Genomic DNA, 19,069 nt, shown 5'->3' with positions numbered 1-19,069 from the left:
CTCACAGCACAGAGCTAACTTGGTTATTATAAATTATGACACAACCACCCATGAAAGAGTATGTTTCCCCCTCTAGAAAAGTCATCAAGCTCCACTGACCCCACCAAGTAGAATCTGAGAACGACAAGCAGTTCCCTACAAGCCAAGGGCACCACACACTCTGAGACCTGGCCCGCCTAGTCCTCTAGGCCTGAGGCTACTTTCAAGAGGAGGCATCAGAAGCATGGCGGGGGGTTTGTTGCCCCCTCTCTTTGCACCCAACTTGGCTACACTACTCTGGAATGTGAGGGCCAGGGACCTTTCAAATTTACAAACACCTTTTAGTTTGCTTTGTCTATCTACAGCTACCTGTGAACTGTGATCAGGAGGCCCATCACTTTGGCAAATGGGATCGGCTGGAGGTGAAAGAGCTTTGCTTACAAATTCTACAACCTGAGACAGCAATGAGCCATTTGACGAAGACTGTGGGTCACTGAGCTACCTTTAGGAGATGGGATCAGAGAAAGAAAGATCAGACATTGTCTAGAGTGGGATTCAGCTTATTCCCCGCACCCTGCAGCCGTCTTGAGAAAGAACGGAGGTTTCACCAGGCATTGGCAGGTCACTGTCACACAGCGCATCTACTGACCCAATGTAGGCGTATGCATCCTACATCCCTTCATTCACTCTTTGATTGTCATTCATGTTCATATCCTCTCTCTCAGCAAGATCTCAGACAAGCCTTCACTTTGGAGGTGACCATGACTTTGAACACTAAACTATCAATAATGGGTATTTTTTCCCAGAAAAAAAAAAAGTGCAGGACTATTTTACATTGACCCTTACCAATTACCTATAAGGTCTAATTTAAGACATGTGGTGATAACAGGGACATAAAAGTAATTTAATAAATTAAAAATAAATTAAAAAGGAAAAATTCTTTATCCTATTTACAATGGACTTAAAGGCCTCTGGGTGAAAGAGATGACAGGGATTAATTTGGATAGTTGTTTCTGATGGCTTGCCGACCTCTATAGTTCCCTTTTCCCAGTTCTTAGCATCTTTCTCTCCTTCCCTCTTCATCCTGTTTTCTCCATCACCAGCACTCACAAAGTCCACTCCCTGGCCCCTCCATGCGGGTCTCCACTGTGACTCCCTTCCCCTGCACATCTGCTTCCCATCCCAGAGGTCTGGGCTCACCCAGGATTCTATATCCTCATGGACTCTGATTGGAACCAGAGGTTCCTGAAGGCCACATCCATACTCTATGAGCCCGGGGAGGGGATGGACTGCCTTAGGGGTAGGGATGAGAGGCTGGCCTGGGTGTGAGAGAGCAGCACTTGCACAGTGAGCCTCAGGGCCATCAGGAGGCAACACAGAAAGACAGACACACCGCAGGCACACACACGCGCGCGCGCGCACACACACACGCGCACGTGCGCACATATCAGGAGGTGATGGATGTTACTGAAATGGACCAAAAACCAACAAGCAGTGGGGTAAGAAACAAACAGAAACAAAACAAAGCACTTGCGTTCAGATGGAAAGCTGTTTAGTGGGCAGCTAGGGCCCAAGCCCAGGGCTCGGGGAAGGTGGGAGCTTGTTCTGAGGGCTCTGCCTTGGGAGAAGCGCAGAGGAGACAGGTGCAAGGGCCGCCCTCATTCCCCCACCCCAGGACTGTGCCTCCACCGCTGCTGTCCTGGGGGGTTCTGTCCCACAGGCCATAGCAGATGACAGAGAAAGCAAGGAGAGGGAGGCACTTACCTCATGGCCCAGAAATGGCTAGTCCACATTTTGGGGAGTGTGCAGTATCTCAGTTTAAACAAAATCCTTGTGGTACTGCTCAACCATGAATTGTCAGCTCTCTAGTATTTCAAATAAGCTTGTAAAATCGTTAGTGAAAAGAGAAAACAACGAAACAACAATTCACCTGTAGGGCAATTGTGGTGTTCTTCGCAGGGTATTTTCCCACCAGTCCTTGTTCTTTCCGTTTCTTGAATTTCCTAAAGTAGTCCTGTATCAGGAAAGTGGCATAGAACTTCCCCACGGTTACCTCATCATCTAAACGGAGAGACCAGACAGAGCTCTCCCGAATCAGCACGTTTGCATCAAGAGCCTAAACACTGGCTTCTGGCTGGGGTGGGGGCGGGGGCAGTGCAGAAGGCACTGAGCTCTCAGCTTACTACACAGGAGGGAGACTAGATCTAGCAAGAAGCAAGGTTTGGCAAAGCAGTTAAGGCTCAAAATTAGAGTCCGTTAAATAAACTGATACTCAACATTGCAGAAAATAACATTTGTCATGAGTTTAATACAGCAGTGTATTAGTAACACTACCAAGTGCTGTCTTGGTTATTTACTTAAAATAAAAATTACAAAACAGAAAGGCTTCATAGGTCATATTTTCACTCCTGTGCACAGGGATTTGCATGTGTAATTACCATGAACACCAAGGGCAGTTAATCATCCAAATCCCTATGCCTGGAGATAAAGATAGAGACCTCAGAAAGGTGACAGACAAGCTTGGAAGAAGAGGAAGGTTTAGTAAAGTGACTGCAAACCCAGATTTTCATGTGCCCCTTGACTCTCTGCCAATAGCCTCCATATGCCATTTCATGGTTTGTAATTCAGAACTGCCTGTTGTTTTGCGCTGTGACAGTGCCAACTAACCTCATGGTTGAGCTGACTTATTTCTGTTTTATTCAGAAACAACCCAGCATGGATCGCTGGGAACTAGAGCTCTGCTGAGCATTTTATGGGTGATGCATGAGGCAGAATAGAGGCTCCGGCTGTCTCATGGTAAACCCCCACGGCAGTGTACGTGTGTCCCAGGGGCCTCCGCAAGACCTGCTCTCCCAGGTGCGCAGTGCACCAAGGCCTCCTGGGTGGAAAACTTCAGCCCACCCCACACGGGGCCACAGACCATGCCTTGCCGAGGTTAGGAGATGGAGTGGTTGCTGGCCCTCAGGGTTTCATACAGCTAACCTTTAGGCCAGACCGCCCTTGTAAGAGTTACATATGACCGTGGCAAGGGGCTCAACTTCTATGGCTTTGTGGTCTCATGTGTAAGCTCCTCTTAGAGGAGCTGTGAGGCTTCCAGAGAAAAGGTGTGCAAAGTACTCAGCACCCTGCCTGGGCGGTCCTTGGCACTGGAAGCTGGATGGCTGTGAGCCATCAGTCACCGTTATTTTACAGGCCACTGACACTGGCATCCAGTTCAATGGATCACAGAGTACCACAGGCTGGGGGACACTGAGGCCCACTGCATTCCCTCATATACCCTGGGTGGGGCTCATTCAGTGCCCATGTGGGAGGTGTCTTTGTCTGGACACTAATGGGCTGCCTCTCCAAACTGAGTAGGTCAAGATCTACTGGGTGTTACTGTGAGAGAAGGCGCTTGGAGTGGTCTAGCTATGAGAATGTGCTGCATTCCTTCCAAACCCAAGCTGGGCAAGTCCTGGAATGGTGTAGGGCCACCAAAGTGAACTTAAGGCTTTGCATAGCATGTGAAACCATGGTCCCTGACCAGCCTCAGACTGGTCTAAGGATGCACTCATGGGCAAGGAGGTAAGTGAAGAGAGACCATCCAGATCTTGACATTTCAACCCCTGATTTGTTCTTGAGCTGCTCCCCATTTTGCCCAGGGATGTTCGGATACCAGTTCCAGCTACCCCCCAATTGGGCATCTACAGGTGCCAGACCTGGTATCAGAGGAGTTCCACAGGGGTCGCATGGGCTCCTCAACTACAACTCTGAGACAGTGGGTCTGCTCACCCCCTCAGACAGGAGAGAGAGGTAAAGGACTTGCCCCAGGCCAACAGAGTTAGGACATGAGCACCCAAGCCTGGGCTCTTCCCCTCCTCTGCACACCTCCCTGAGGGATGGCCTAGCTCCTGCCACACAGGCCACCTTCTTTCGGGCTGTCTCTCCCAGAAGACGAGTCTCTCTATCTCTAGCTCTGCTGGGCTGCAATCAGGAGGTGAACTGACCGCAGGCCGTGTAGAGGATCCCAGGGACCCGGGGCATTCTCCTCTGGCTGCGCCACAGCCGGCCTCTGCAGTCCAGGGCTCCAAGTCTTCTCTGACAGCTCCCCCCAAAACACCACTCTAAGTACAGAAGACCCTTCATTCTACACTGGGATGCGTCCAGCACGCACAGGCCTACCCTCATCTCCCTTCAGCCTGGACTGTGCCAGCTTGGAGGGCCAAGGGGCTCCTGCAGAAAGGCCTGGCTCTCCGTGGCCCAGAGCTGTGGTGGCGGTGTGCTCAGTGCCGAGGGCTGGCCGTGTTTCTCCTGGGGGCAACTCCAGAGCAAAGACAGCCACCCAGGGCTCTAGAGATGCTGAGCTAAGACTGAGCCCAGGAGGAGTTCTTAAAAACAGGAGAAGTAAAAGCTATAGCAGGACAGGGAAGGAAGAAAGAGAAGGAATGAATTTAGGGAGGCTGCCTGGGCTCAGGACAGGACTGAAAGGGATGGGGTGGGCTCTGAGTGCTCTTCAGGGCACAGGAGCCAAAGATCCAGGTCAAGGATGAAGGCCCAAAGGCTAGGAGGAGAGGGGACTTCTAAAGAAAGTGGGAGGATCCACAAAATGGTGCAAAAAGACTAAAGTGTGGAGGTGAGAGTCAGAGACGGGCAATGAGACATCTCATGATGAAGATAGCAGACAGCTGTCCCCACAGCCAGACTCCTGCAAAAGAAAAGTTCCCAGCTGGTAATTCAGGGGTCAGTCCTAAATGTCTCCTTACTGTGAAGCTCATGACAGCCTAGGGGTGCCTCTCACGTCACACCCGAGCCAACACCACCTTCTAAGATGAGCACCTACTCTATCACCAGGTCTGGAAGAGGCTCTCTGACCACCCAACATTGCCTGGGCAACAGGACAGCTCCCTGGATCAGTCTGCTGGTCTCTGATGAGGTGACAACACGAGGGACACAGAGCCCCTCTGTCTTGGGGAAGCTACCCACTTGCTGGCTTAGAGGGGTGTACAAATATTCTCATTTCTTAAGCATGCCATAATGTGGGAAAGGCTGGGAACCACTGGCCAACTGGAACGTGAGAAAGTCAAAAACAGAGAGACAGAAATTAAATCACTGCTTAGCAACTCATTCAGGGTCTGTTCACTGAAGCCAGAAACTCACTGCCTTTTGAACTTCTTCAGTGGCAACAGCAATTATCCAAGGTTCAGCCTGGTCAGCATTATCCTAGGCACATACACAAACAAGGGCATGGGACTTCCAGAGCATTCCATCTCCCTCTAAGGCCCCATTTCTTTCTTCTTGGTTTCACAGTGCCACCTGATGCCATTTTAACACATCATCCTAAACCTCAATGCATTTTAAGAAATAGAGAGAAAAACCCAGGGCCCACAATTGGGCCAAGAAAGCAGAAGAATATGTAGCCTCTATCAGAAGTCTAGTAGAGCTAAAAGCTGATCAGTTTTACAAAGGAAGGGAGCTTACATGGTGAGCCAAATTCGGGACTTTTTTTCTGGTCAAATTGAACAAAATGAGGTTTCACAGTAACGTGAATGACGCTGCCCAGGTGAGGCCAGCCAGGATGGGCCCTGACGTGTGAGCAAGACTAGTTTGTAATGAAGGACGCATTTCAAGAGCGAGGTGAGGTGCAGCAGGCAGGAGCAGGGCTCCTGGCCGCATGGGGGAGGTTTACGTAGACAGACACAGCCCGCTATTCTGAAGCATGCATCTGGATTTTGAGAAACGTTGTAGGGGAATACAGTTGGCAAGAGATAACTCTGATTCCATGCCACCACCCTAAAACAGAATTGCTTCAGAATATTCTGAAAGACTAAGAGTTGAAAGGAATGGAGGCTGCAGAAAAAGCTCAAGCACATTGTTACAACAATTTAAAAAAAGCAGTATATCTAAGCCATGCGAGCACTTGGGTGTGCAGCTGTAAAGAAAAGAACGAAACCAAAGAGTTGTTTTAAATGTGCAGTATCAGTTCTTCTGTGGACAGCCAGGGTTCTCTGGGTGGGAGTTTAGGGTTTTTGTTCTTTTTTGTTGGTGGGGGGGCTTTTTTGCTTCCCTGTCATTTGTGGGCCATCTTCCCCAGCTTTGAGCAGGTGGCCATGTTAGCTATGGGTGGTTCCCTGCAGAGACACAAACTCACTCACACTGCTTCTCGCTTCATGCTGAGAAGCAGAGCTGGCCAGTGTGCTGCTCTCTCTGCCCCCAAGAGCGAGAGGTTGTCACCTTCTCAGAGGGAGAGGCCTTGGCCACCATCCCAGCCTGGGGTTCCAGAGGCAGCGTCCAGACCTGAGCCAGACCAATCTCGAAAGCTGCAGGGGCAGGGACACTCTAAAGGTTTGGTTGGTTTACGAAACACACCAAATGCTTAGCACGTGCCCAGGGTTAGCGATGACAGAATACTGTGCGGTGGCACCAGGCAAACTGATCCTGCACCTTTAAAACTTGAAAATAAAGCAGTCAAAAACAACCACCTCAACTTCTAAGTCCATAGGCACTTAAACAGAAGTGGAAAAACAGTGTATAAATTATATATATATACACATTATATATATATATGTCTGAAAAAAGTTTAGTTGGTTATTTCATGATAAATAACAAAAGGAAATAAGCATGCCTGTTAGTCCTATCCCTACTCTAAATTCTAATTAAAGGGACATTTTTGGTAGTCAGGGTAGCAAACTTAGTCTTGATAAGAACATTTTGAAAATGTCATTTCTGACAGCTATTTTTTCTGAGAAGCTTTCAACAATACGTTAAAGGATAAATGGAAACTAGTTTTAAAAATTTCATTTTGGACCCCAAAATATAGGTCTTTTGTTTTGAGGCAGCAAGCTTGCTCTCTAACATTAAATTCCTCCACTGACAAGAAAACCCCTGCTCCAGCCATCTCGGTCTGGCTTCCTTTCCACTGAGGCCTCTCCTTCAGAATGGCCTTCATATTACCCCCAAATAATTACATCAGATGGCCAGGGGGTCTTCTTTAGCTGTTGGCCCCAGTGTTCTGGCTGACACATAAAGCATTCTGCAGCCTGGGCTGGCTGGAGACACTATCCTTGAAACCAACGTGTTGACCAAAAATTACTTAGGAAATAGATTACACTGACCACCAGCTGGAGGGACAACTTGGTCAAGTAGTTTCATGCTGGTTTTCTTCCAGATTTTCTTTATCACAGCTCGGAGTTCTTCATTAGCTTGTTCCAGGTTCCCTGGATTCAAAACGCAAGAGGAGAAAACAAGTCTTGCATCGTCTACCCAGCTGTCCCTGTCTGCTCTGACCATTGCTGTTTTCCTCCCAGCCTGCCCTGGATGAGGCACCCCTCCCAGCAGGCTCTGCTCTAATCAGGATCATTCTCCCTTCCTATAGCAGCAAAGAGATATGGTCACTCCACTGTGGGAACAACCGTGTTTTACTCTGGGATTCCAAGCCCACACCTCTACCATTCCTGCTGCTCTCAGCCTAGAATGCCGAATCCTGCCTCCTGCCTGAAAGACCCTCACTAAATTTCACCCAAATCAGAATTTTGACTCCGACTGTGTGTACCCATCGGTAGCACCCACATCCTCTTGGTCTTTGAGGTTTGTCTCCTCAGCTAACATGTCAGCGCAGAAGAGCACCCTGCCTTCTGCATCCCTCACCATCCCTCATGGGGCTGACCAGGGCCCGGTACAGAGGAGCACACTGCAAGGAGCACGTTAGCTCCCCGGGACTGGCTGTGCTGGACAGATTCACCCTGAGCCCTGGAATTGCAAGAAACAGCTGTCCACTGACTCCACCGTATCCCTGTTGGCCCTTCGTCCCTCTCCTCGCTCACAGTCTCAGCTTTTCCCCTCTTGGTCACGCCTGCCTTCCATTCCAACTCGGAAGCTGCCACTGAACCAGCCCCAACGGCGTGCTGCAGGGCTTATTCCAGCAGGGCTGAGTGCGGCCCTGAAGGCCTCTCTGCTTTGCCTCAGCTGAAAAGATGCTGTTCTTAACGGTATTTCCCAGACGCCCACTGTGTGCCGGCACTGCAGAGGGGCTTCTGCACCCAATCAGCTCATCTTGTCCCCAGGGCTTGCCCAACATAGGTGTGTTCATAGAGAAAAAATCTATAGCTCAGAACAGCCAAATCCTTCTCTGAAGGTCACAAAAGTTGTAAGGGACAGCTGAAGTGAACTTGTGTGCCCTGGTCTCCTGCCTGTTTCTCCCCCCTCTTCAGTAAGCAGTGGCAATGAGCACCTCAAAACTTTCAGGGACAAGTGAAGCCTAAAGGAAGACAAAAAGCAGGGAGGGAGGTGGGCACAGCCGTGGCCACCAGCACAAATGTCCTCATTGCACTCACTACCCTCTTCCCGGGGCCTCCTTTGACAAGGAAAGGTCCAGAAGGGAGAACACAGGTGCGAGGTGGCATCTCCTCCCAGTTCTACCACCTGACCTGCTCCCAGGGGATGCTCACCGTCGGTCTTGATTTTAAGAGCTGTTCGAACCAAAGCAAACAGGGTTGCATTAAACATGACGGTCCCATCACTGTTGAGCGGCATGTTCATGGCAACTAGTCTCTGCAAATAGAAAGAAAAGTTTCTTACTAGAATGTGAATGATTGATGACAGCCATATCCCTTTTCCACATTGATTCTGTTTCTCCCTCATGTCTGTTGTAGTCGACCCTCGATTTAATTCAACAGCCACGTGTGAGGAGCACCTACCAGCTAGGGGGCTCTGACAAGACAAAGATCAAAGCTTTAGTCATGAAACACAAATGCTGGCCCTTGGATGGTGTGTTTTGTTTTTTGTTTTTAACCTTAACTGTTCGCTCATCTTGCTGTTTCAGCATCCTTCTCCCTTTCTCATTAACCAGCTCTCCCTGTGTGCCTTGGGGTCAGGCCTCTCTTCTGGGCACATCCTTAAGGCTGTTGTGAGGGCAAAATATCACACCAGATCCAAGGAGACAGGGGCAGGGCCCGGGCCTTGGGTTCTCACACAATGGGGTTCGTTACTATTCCTAACACAGGGAGTGTCCTTCGAGGCCCCTGTCCTGGTGAAAGCCTTGGGGAGTCACGTGGTTTCTCCAAGTGCTGGGTCTTTCAGAGCAGCGTCCCCACTCCCCGCTTCTCTCCCCGCTCCCCGGTTCCCTCCGACACCAGCCCTGAGAGAGGGGCAGGAGTGGGTGACAAACACCCTCTCTGGGCCCCAGGGATCCCGTCTGTAAAAACAGACGGCATGCCCACACCAAAGGGGCCATGCAAAGGTTAAATAAAGATCATGGGCACAGATTTCAGCCCAGTACCTGGGACAGGGTGAGCGCTAAATGAATGGTAATTACGATTGTTAATAGTTTCGGATTTCTTATTTTTGGCTGACAGGGTGTTCCCCCCACCAAAAGAAAAAGTAAGGAAAAAAGTTTTTTCCTCCTCTGTATTAAATGGACTGGAAATTTATGTGCCACCCCGCACCCCAGCCAGAAATGCCCAGGGACTGGGTCTTCATTCTACTTCCCAGGTGGAGCTGCAAGCCACCCCCTCCTCATTGTCCCACCTCTGCTGCCCTCAGTCTGGCTTTTGTCACGTCACACTCGGACAGAGGCAACGGCTCTCCTGGGTGTTCTGTCACCCCCGGCTTCTTTCTCCATTGCCAGAGCCTCCTTTCTAATGTGGAAGTCCACTCGTGTTTCTTCCCTGGAACTTGGCATGACATGGGAGTTCCTCACACCTACGTTGAGTTTGTGCCTGTGGCCTTCTGCCACTTCCTCTTCTGTTCTAGCCACACAGTGACTCCCCATTTGCCAACGTGATGTTCATTCTCCTGCCTCCATGTCTGGGTTCTCTGTGCTTCACTTCTGGGAGCTCCCCAAGGACAGGAACCACCTATTATTCACCTCTGCATCCTCAGTGCCTGACATAAGGCTTGAGAGAATGTCACTTGGTGTTTTTGTAACAAACCAGGGGATCCCATTAAGAGAGGCCATCAGACACCCACACAGAACACTTACCTTACAGGCTACTCTGTGTGGGCATAATTTCCCAAACCCCAGGGGAGGCTGGATGCGGCGGAGCAGGGTGACCACGTCCAGGTGCTTGATCCTTCCCCTGGAGACAAAGTACAGCATGAGGTCCAGGGAAGCACTGCTGGCCTGAGCTTTGAGGCCATCCCGCCTTCCACAAAAACCACAGCCAACAGTGGCAAAACAGCCCTCACAAACCAGATGGAACCCTTTCCAACCTACTTTGCCTCAGGGTCATATTCTGACCATATTCTTTTGAATTCGTCTAAGTGGTGAGGTCCCAGAATAGACCAGTCCCGGGTCAGATAATCAAAATTATCCATGATGACAGCCACAAACAGGTTGATGATCTGTGAAAGCAAATGAGAACGAGGGAGCTTCAGCTGCAGTGGGATGAACTGGGCTAGACCCTCGTAAGTGCTTCCTAATTATAGGGACATAAAACACTTGAACCCATTTCTCCAGAGAGGCTATAAAAACTTTCCTTCTAAAGAACATTTGAGGAAGCAGAGGCTTCTAGCTTTCCAAGATGGCTTTAGTTCTAGTCCCAGGGGAGGGCAGGGGATAAATTATCTGGACTTCTGAAGCACACTACAGTTTTATAATTTCATTGCTACCATATAACTCACTCTTAAATCACTGCTATGTGCACTGGTTTTGAAATGTTTATGAAGAAAACAGCAGCCCTAAAAACATGAGGCAGTGACTGCCCCAAGCCTGTAACAAGCATCCAAGCCCTGCTGACAATAAAGGTGCTTAACACACAATGATTAAGCAAAAGCCTCTGCCAAGACTGCCAAGTGGAGTCTAGGGCACTGCATGTCAACATAAAATACCCACAGCAAGTTGGTGGGGCGGGCAACATCATTGGTCTGAATTCCAAATACTACACAGACATCTGCTCATTTGGAGGCGGAGCTCTTCTGATCACATACCAGAAATGCGCAGAGCATGTAAAAACTGATGAAGTAGACAATGGCGAAGTTGCTCCCACAGGAGTACTCCTCCCCAGGGTTGTAATCCGACTCGGGGTCGCAGAGCTTGCCCGGGAGGCAGGCCAGCATGATCTCCTGCCAGGCCTCCCCTGTCGCACACCTTTTTTAGAGTCAGCAAAGAAAGGGCTTTCAGTGGGGGAGGAAGGGATTGGAGGCTTAGAACTCTAAAAAATTTTAAGAAAAAACATTTTTTTCATTGGATCAAAACCTACGGAATTTGTTGAAAAGCCATTTTGAATTAGTAAAATATGAAATTCCTATTTGTTTCAAATGCAATTTATCTCAGTAAGGAGAGGCCCTGCTACAACTTTCTTTGATTTTTATCAATAGCTACAAACACACTGTTTCTTTTGGTAAAAGGAGATGTTTATCTTTGTGCCTTCTCTTCTTTAAACCTAAAGTTTTTATGGATTATTAATTATCTTTTAATGACTAAACATCTTACAACCTGATTAAACCCCATTCAATTTTGTTGAAAGCCAAGGGCTGGAAACTGCCTAACTTGCAAATGACTCGCTATCCAGTCACCAAAGACATGACCAATTACTTGTATGATTTCTAGGAAGTTCTTTTACTTTGAGGCACCCTTGTTTACAAAGTTAATTAACTGGGGTTAAAAACAATCCCGTAACATTTCAAATTCCACATTTTAGGATGTCCCTGATTGGCTACGCTAAAGGCCTCTATGTTCCTGCAAAACTTCCATGTTCCTGGTTGTGTTTCAGGCATGCTTCCCTGTGTAAGCTTATTTCCTTCGATTTTCCCGGTGGCCTTAGTGGACCCACTAACTCCCAGAAGGATAAACCTCAAGTCAGCCACAATCGGAACAACCACAGCAGTTTCAACAAGCCAGCCACATTCTTCTGTGCCAGAGATGCCAGTATCTCCATTTAATTTTACAAAAGAAACAAATACAAAAAGGAGCCATGATCAACTGGGCACGTGGTTTTAATAACAAGTGTCCTCTGTCTCTCTAAAGCCTGAAGCTGGAGAGAGACACGCCCCGCATAGGAATTAGTCACCTGAAGAGCAGCAGCACCGCCTGGGGAAAGGTCTGGAAATTGTTGTTCCTGTTGATCTGGTTGTTATCTCTCATGGCAACTTTCCCAAACATCTAGGTAGAGAAATTATTAGGGAAAAAAGAATAAATTCTGTCATAAAAAGTAAAATAAAAACCCTCCATATGTGAATGTAGAACTAACTCAAGTCCTAGCCACACCCACAGGACTTTCCCACAGTGCTTGGCATTTCACTTATTCACAAAGACGTGCCAGGCACCATGCTAACCACTGGGAACATGGTGACATCGGGGATATTCTCCTCTCAAGGAACTCGTTCCTCCCGGTCAGAGCTAGGATGGTCTAGCTGGACAGGGGAGCACAGAGAGGCTCACATATCGGAGGCTGGGGGCCTGGGTCAGGGAGGTTCCAGGTGAGTGAGATGAAGGCTCAGAAGAACCGAGGCCACACAGGTGCTCCAGGAGATGAAGAGAACGAGTGTGCAGAGACAGACAACGGTCAGGCTGCAGGCAAGCGTCAGGCCAGGAGGCCACGGAAAGGAAGCTAGGCTTTGCCTCCAGGGTAAGAGGAAATTAGGAAATACTTGTGGGATTTAGAGAAGCTGAATGACATTTTAGAAGAGTTGGTGCCAGTGGTGGTATGTGCAGTGCAGTCTGTAGGTCTCTGAGACAGCTCTGGGTTTGTATGAGAGCATCCTACATAAAGGACCCTTAGAGGCACATGGCATCACGTGCTGCTGGATGACAGGGCTCAAGCGCGTTGATTCTTGGTTCATAACTACTGGTGGGGATTCCTAGCCACTTGTGAACCCTTGTATGCCTTCGGAATAAAATGAATAAGCATGACCCCTTCTCTGCCTCTGCAGTCACTCCATCTCTTTACACTCACACCCCGCCCCATTCTGAAAGAGGGCATCTATTCAAACCTGCAGAGAGCGTGGCAGAGAGGCCACCCAGGGAGGTCCAGCTCCACAGGCTGCCCTCCACCCCTCTTCTGCTCCCAGGGGTTCTGTCCACTGCAGCTGCTCCATGTTGGGGCTCAGCTATTAATGAAGCTCCAATCCTGTTCCCCACCCCAGGAGGAGCTGGCAAGTATCCTGCAGCCCCCCGGCCAGGGTCACAGAACAACCTGGTTTTCTGCTTCTTCTCTGGGGGGCTACTGAGGCAAGATAATGGTCCCAGTTCAGGTTTGCCAGAGCATCAGGAACTAGTTTCAATTTTGCAGAACAAACAGACTTATATAACCAAATATCTTCTCCATAACATCAGTGCAGAAAATAGGACAATTATGGCTTCTTTTAGAATGGCGTTTCCTGTTGCTAAAATCAACTATGGATTTTCTCAGTCAGTTGACTCCCAGGGCTCAGATTGGGGGTGAGGAGTACCACTGTACCCAGCTTTCCTTGGCTTATTGCAGCCCCTCCTTGCTCTTCTGAGCCTGGTGCTCTGGCACAGGCTCGTTCCCTTGGAGCCACAACTTTCCCATCTCCACTCCTCTTAAGCAGCTGAAGCACTGGCTGCAAATGCATGACCTTGTTTTCCCATTCCACTGGGCCAAGGTGCATCTTGCCATAGATCTGGGGTTACCCGGCGACAGGACCCCGATGGAGCTTGAGCTTACCTGCATGCCGATGACTGCATAGATGAAGAACAGCATGGCTATGAGGAGGGCGACATACGGGAGCGCCTGGAAGAGAGGAAGCCCTGGGCTCAGCACTGGCCTCTTGCCCTGTGACTGCGTGGGCACCGACTGACGACCCTCACAAGGCCACATGCTTTTCTTTCCCATGTTATATTGAAAGAACATCAACAGACAGGAAGGACTTTTTAAACTCCAGCCCAGCACAGCGATTTCAGTCCTGAGTATTGTAACCATGTGCACTCCTAGTGTGACAAAGCTGCAGGCAGGACAGTTTCCCTCAGTTTCTAACAGTGTCTCCTAACCCTAAACAGCGTCAATGCAGACACATCACTCTCGTAGTGATGTTTAAATTCCTCATTGGGTTCTTTTGTGAAAATACTGTAATTGACCAAACCATTCCAGAACACTGACATTTAGATGGCTTCCACTTAAGTTTGTGGGAATACGTGGGGCAGGGGCGAGGGGCCATTGTAGCTCACCTTGCCAAGAAACATCTTTGTGCAAAATCACCTGGCCATCTCCTAAGGCATTCCCTTAAGGTGAAGTCTTAGAAATGGAATTACTGGGTCAGGGAAAGAACCACTTTCTTGCTGTCACTGTAGAAAGCAAGACACTTTTCTTAAAGTGCACACTTTCTGAAAGAACCAGAGCTGGGGGTGGGGTAAGGGAAGAAAGGGAGCTACCTGGGTGGTTGTCAGCCTGGGCCATCCTTAGGAACATCGAATACAAGCATGTGTGTCAGTTCAGACCCCTCGTGCTTTGACAATGTCCCTTAACTGTTTTTGTTTGTTTGCTTGACCTCATCTCATGTGACAGAAGATGTCCCCGTGCATGGCACACCTCCAGGGAATGCCCAGATTCTTAAACCTGATGCCTGGCACACATGCTTAAAGCATCCACTTTCTCTCTCAGCAAAAGGGCGCCAGAAGCAAGCCGGTGGCTAGGACACTCTCCAGTGTGTGCCTGGGTCCGTGACTGCCAGTCCAGCCCGGTGCAGTTACCCCTGAAGTTCTGTTTAGTCCTGAAGGCTGGGCCGCTTCATGGAGCCCCGCAGGGTTAGTTTCAGGCTTTCCTATACCTATATGCATTTTCTTCTTAGACTACAGAACATTTAAGAATTCTTTTGGCACCATTTCTCACTTTTTATGAACCACTACTCCATGACATGAATTTATCTACTAAAAAGTTTAGCAATTTCTTTAAAAGTGAATAGGAATGACATCATCACATGAATTCATTGTATTTTTTACAGTGGCTCATTCACAAACTTTGGTACTTTATATTAATAACAGACTAAGGTCTCTCATCCCTTAACAAGATCAAGGGTCACCTGCGCAGGCCCCCAGGCTGCTCTGCCTCTCAGGGCTGCATTCTGGATCCTTCCACAACATTCTCCCCACCAGGACTTGTGATTTTCCTTCTTTGAGTTTGTGGATCTACTCCTTCCCTTCTCCTCTTTATGTGTGAGAATGCTACCCACTGTGGAAAACTGCTTCCTGGGATGTTACCACTGGTTACCTCAGAGGTGGCAGGGGTCAGTGCGAACTTTCTCTTCCTTTAACCTTTGGACTGCTTCACTTATTCATGTGAGCACTTACTAGTTTTGAATTAAAATAGTCAAATAATAAACAAAGATGCATGATTCATTTTCAAATGCTCGTGCATATCTACAAATTCCCTGCATGGGTGTACGTTTTTAAGGAGAATCTATACCCTTCTCCCCATGGATTCAGTCCAGAAGACTAGAGTATCTGGGTAGGGTACTGGAAATATCAGAAATAGATCAGAACAACTTTGCACCAGCCTGAAGAATCACAAATGATGACTGAGACCCAGCTTATGCCTCAATGTCAACTCTGTTAGTCCTCCCAGGCATTGGATAGCCCAGACACTGGTGAAGATGTGCTGGCCCAGGCGCAGTGGTCTCTGATGTGTGTGTAGGCTAGCTGACGGACAGGACCGTTGAAGCATTATGAGGGGAAGCCATCCTAGCAAGAGGCTGTTAGGCTTCTGGGGGTCTACGGCTTTCAGATAGCACCATCCACCGCGGTGCTTCCTGGACTGGACTGAGGTACTGAGAGGCTCCATATCCCTATCAGTCTTGGAAATGGTGCAGAACTCCCAGCTGCAAGTCTTTACTGCTTTCTTTTCTGTTTCCTTTAAAGAAATAATCCTTTTTGATTTATCCAAGGAATGCTGAGCCAGGTCCCTCCAGCATACCATATTCTCTATTGATCTAGGTGGTCGTGTGACCTGGGCAGTCATGTGACCCAGTGGTCACAATCAGTGGTCATGTAGAAGAGAGTCTGGATTCTCTTATCAACAGCAGACAATCACTGACTTATGTAGAAGTCCTTAGCACAGCTCTTACCTGAAAGGACTTAATAAAAGTCCACAGCAATGTCCGGATGCCTTCCCCCCTGCTGAGAAGCTTCACCAATCGCATCACTCGGAAAAGACGGAAAAAGGTGATGGAGATTCTATTGCTCTCTTCAGAGTTCTGAAGGGTTATCATGAAGAAGTCAAACCCAATGGAAAGTAGAACATGCAACACTTTCAGAAAAACAGCAACAGATGCAAACACAGGTGACAGAGGTAAGAATTGAAGATGTGTTTCTAGGGCCTTTTCACCTTAAAAAGCATGATATGAAAGGAAAAGTTACATGCTAACAACACAGGGCTTGGAAAACTGCGTCCACACAGCACATGCATGTCCACTGTGATCTAGTGTATTAGAGGTGAACGCTGCGCTGGTCGAGAGTACTGGACACTGATGATGAATGCAAACCACTGCAGACACTGTTCTGGAAGAACAATCATGGAGAATACAGAAAAGGAATACAGGAAAACTAGCGGAACACTTGACATGGTCAAATAAACTCAAGGAAAAGGCCCAGCCCCTGGGGACTAGTCACTGATCTTACCCCAGGTGTAGCAGTTGGGACAGGGACATTTTCATTTTCATTTGGCTTTAAGAAATCAAAGATTGAAAATATATTAATGAATTGCGAAGAAAGCAGTGGTTCAGGAGGACCTCCCCTCCCCCTTTTTAAAAGTTTGTAGTTAATGTGTTAGGACCACGCACCTGCTCCTTTCCTGAGACATGCCAGGGACACTGCTTAGAAATGGATGTGAGGGTGGGCAGCCATGTATACGGGCTGACATACTACTTTCTAAATCATACCACCCAAGATATCAGGTTCCAAGGCTGACCAACAGCCAGTAAAGATAATGTGGCAAGATTTCAGTTGTCCCTACAGACAGGAGTGCAGAGTGGGACTCTGCTTCTTCTGGGGAGATTGGCTCTCTTTGCTGAACCAGAGTGTGGGTGTCAGGAACTCACTGCTCCGCTGCAGGCCACAGGATGACTCCACCAAATGGGGCAAGCAGCGTGGCAGCTGCCTGTGGCCCACAGACCTCCTGGGCCACACTCTGTTCCTGGGGGGCCAATAGCCTGGGCAGTGTGTGTCCCACAATACCCTCTCTGGTGGGCCTACTGGGGAGCTGGACAGACCGAGTCAGTGGGGGCAGAAGGGTCTATTTTTCCCAACTGGCAGCTCAGACTGCTGTCAAGGCAGACGAAGCTCAGCTCTAGTGACTACTAAAGAGAAAGAGCTCAGGACCAATTCACCCTGAGCTTCAGTTCTGCCTCATTCGAGGTCTGGTGGGGCTCCTGTCTCTCGGGCCCCAGGATGCAGAGTCACAGCACTCACCACCCTGTGTGCACAGCCTCCCCCGTCAGGCTGGGAGCCCACAGAGGGAAAGGGCATTGCCTCACTCCACTCAGTGCCCAGCATGGTAGCTGGCACTTACTGGGGCTCAATAAGGTCTTCAGAAAATGCAAAGAGGTTGTAAGCAAGCTCTAACAAATATCAGGAGGCATCTTTAAATTAAACGGTGAGGACTGAAGAATTGGGAAATGATGGCCTTTCTATTCCCTCCAGTAGGGTCACCTGCGCTGAAGCAGCTGGTCTACAAGGCGACCCACAAAGCAACGAGGCTCTTGTGGTGGGGGCCGAGCACCGATGTGTGCACTCCAGGGCTGCTAGGCAGCCGTTCTACGCAGTTGTAGTCTGTGCAGCTAAGGGATGTGTGCGCATGCATGGATGCGTACACTGATCTGATGCGCTCTCCTCCCTAGGGACACAGGGAAAATAAGGGTTCCATTCTGAAGTCTCATTCCGGTCAACAACTGCCTCTTGAGACCAAAAATAAAATTCTACAAAACTCACAGAAAATAAGGAATTTGGGCACATCACAACTGAAATTCAGCAAGGTGTCTATGAACCCAGGATCAACAGGTTCTTACACATTAAAAAAGGGGTTGCTGGGGTCCCCCAGGGTGCTCAGAATGTGAGCTCTGCGATGGGTTTGTTCAAGCCCCCGGATGCTATTTTATTTGCCTCTTCTATCATCTCACCTCAAAACAAATAATATCTCCTGAAAGGGACAGATGGTGGTATTTAACTTAAGACTTTAACAAATGAAGGAATTAGTTTTCCAGCGTCCTCACTGTCTCCCACACCACCTCCCATGTGCAGGAAGTCTTCCGTCATCCATGCAGCTGGAGTGAGAGGCTGTGTGAGTGTGAGTGTGCACAGCTCTGCTTGCCTGCGCTCAAGGGACTGGAGTGTGCGTAAGACAGGGCCCTCCACAGCATACATTTGAAATATCCATACGTAACCTGTGAGCTGGACCCGTGAGAAGATAAGGAGACACTCTTCCTGGCCATATGCTCTGGCCCAGGCCCCTTCTGTTTGCTGCTGTCTAACCTCCCAGTCTGACAGACCTCTCACCACCCCCTTCCTTATGACATGGGAAAGTCAGCAGCCAAACTAAGTTTTGAAGTGCACATCTCTTTCTCAATTGGTGTCTTTGATGTGTGGCAAATCTTGGGCTATGAATTTGAAATCATGGAAAAATCAAAGAACAGGAATAAGAGCATCTGTGGAAGGACAAGGCAGCACAACATGCACTGAAGGAAGGAAAGAACAAACAGCACTTCAAGCTGCATGCACCTCGCCCCCTGCAGCCTGCGGCACCCTCCCCTCCCCTACGTGCCACAACGGGCAGGACGACTGCTCAGGGGATGGGCCAGTGGCAGCACTGGGGGACAGTGCAAGTTGCCAAAATATCTTACAAATTGGAAGGGCTCTGAGAATGGCTTTGCTCAAACTACAAATGTCAGCCTGATGAAATGGACAGGCCAGCTCTCAACCTGGGTGGCACATTAGAACTGCCAAGGGATCTCTGACAAAATCTGATGTCTAGGTCCTATCCCAGAGATTCTTATTCAGTTGATGGGATGGGGGCAGGGGTGGTGGCAGGGATGGTGCCTAAGCTTTGGGAGTTTTAAAAGTTCCCAGGTGATTCTAACTAACATGCTGCCAAAGCCAAGAACCGCAGTCCTAGACAGCATAAAGCTGGGCCACATCTTCCTCTGGTCACCCACACCAGCTAATGTCTTG

The 19,069-nt window shown here is 48.8% G+C and overlaps 1 protein-coding gene across 2 annotated transcripts in view; it reads right to left on the bottom strand.

The window, feature by feature from the left end:
- Positions 1-19,069, bottom strand: part of CACNA1D (calcium voltage-gated channel subunit alpha1 D) — a 304,169-nt gene that overhangs the window by 21,415 nt on the left and 263,685 nt on the right. For both annotated transcript variants that reach the window (XM_054595570.1, XM_054595569.1), the window contains 10 exons: positions 16,526-16,570; positions 15,973-16,101; positions 13,581-13,646; positions 11,964-12,055; positions 10,882-11,041; positions 10,169-10,296; positions 9,935-10,031; positions 8,403-8,505; positions 7,071-7,172; positions 1,910-2,040 (listed from right to left, as the gene is read on the bottom strand). In XM_054595570.1, the coding sequence (XP_054451545.1) occupies positions 1,910-2,040; positions 7,071-7,172; positions 8,403-8,505; positions 9,935-10,031; positions 10,169-10,296; positions 10,882-11,041; positions 11,964-12,055; positions 13,581-13,646; positions 15,973-16,101; positions 16,526-16,570 (1,053 nt within the window). The remainder of the gene's footprint in view (positions 1-1,909; positions 2,041-7,070; positions 7,173-8,402; positions 8,506-9,934; positions 10,032-10,168; positions 10,297-10,881; positions 11,042-11,963; positions 12,056-13,580; positions 13,647-15,972; positions 16,102-16,525; positions 16,571-19,069) is intronic.

Source organism: Pteronotus mesoamericanus, unplaced genomic scaffold (assembly GCF_021234165.1).
Source record: "Pteronotus mesoamericanus isolate MK-2021 breed Mesoamerican mustached bat unplaced genomic scaffold, CSHL_Meso_final scaffold_54, whole genome shotgun sequence".
Taxonomy (NCBI): domain Eukaryota; kingdom Metazoa; phylum Chordata; class Mammalia; order Chiroptera; family Mormoopidae; genus Pteronotus; species Pteronotus mesoamericanus.
This window is presented reverse-complemented; position numbering and strand designations above follow the sequence as displayed.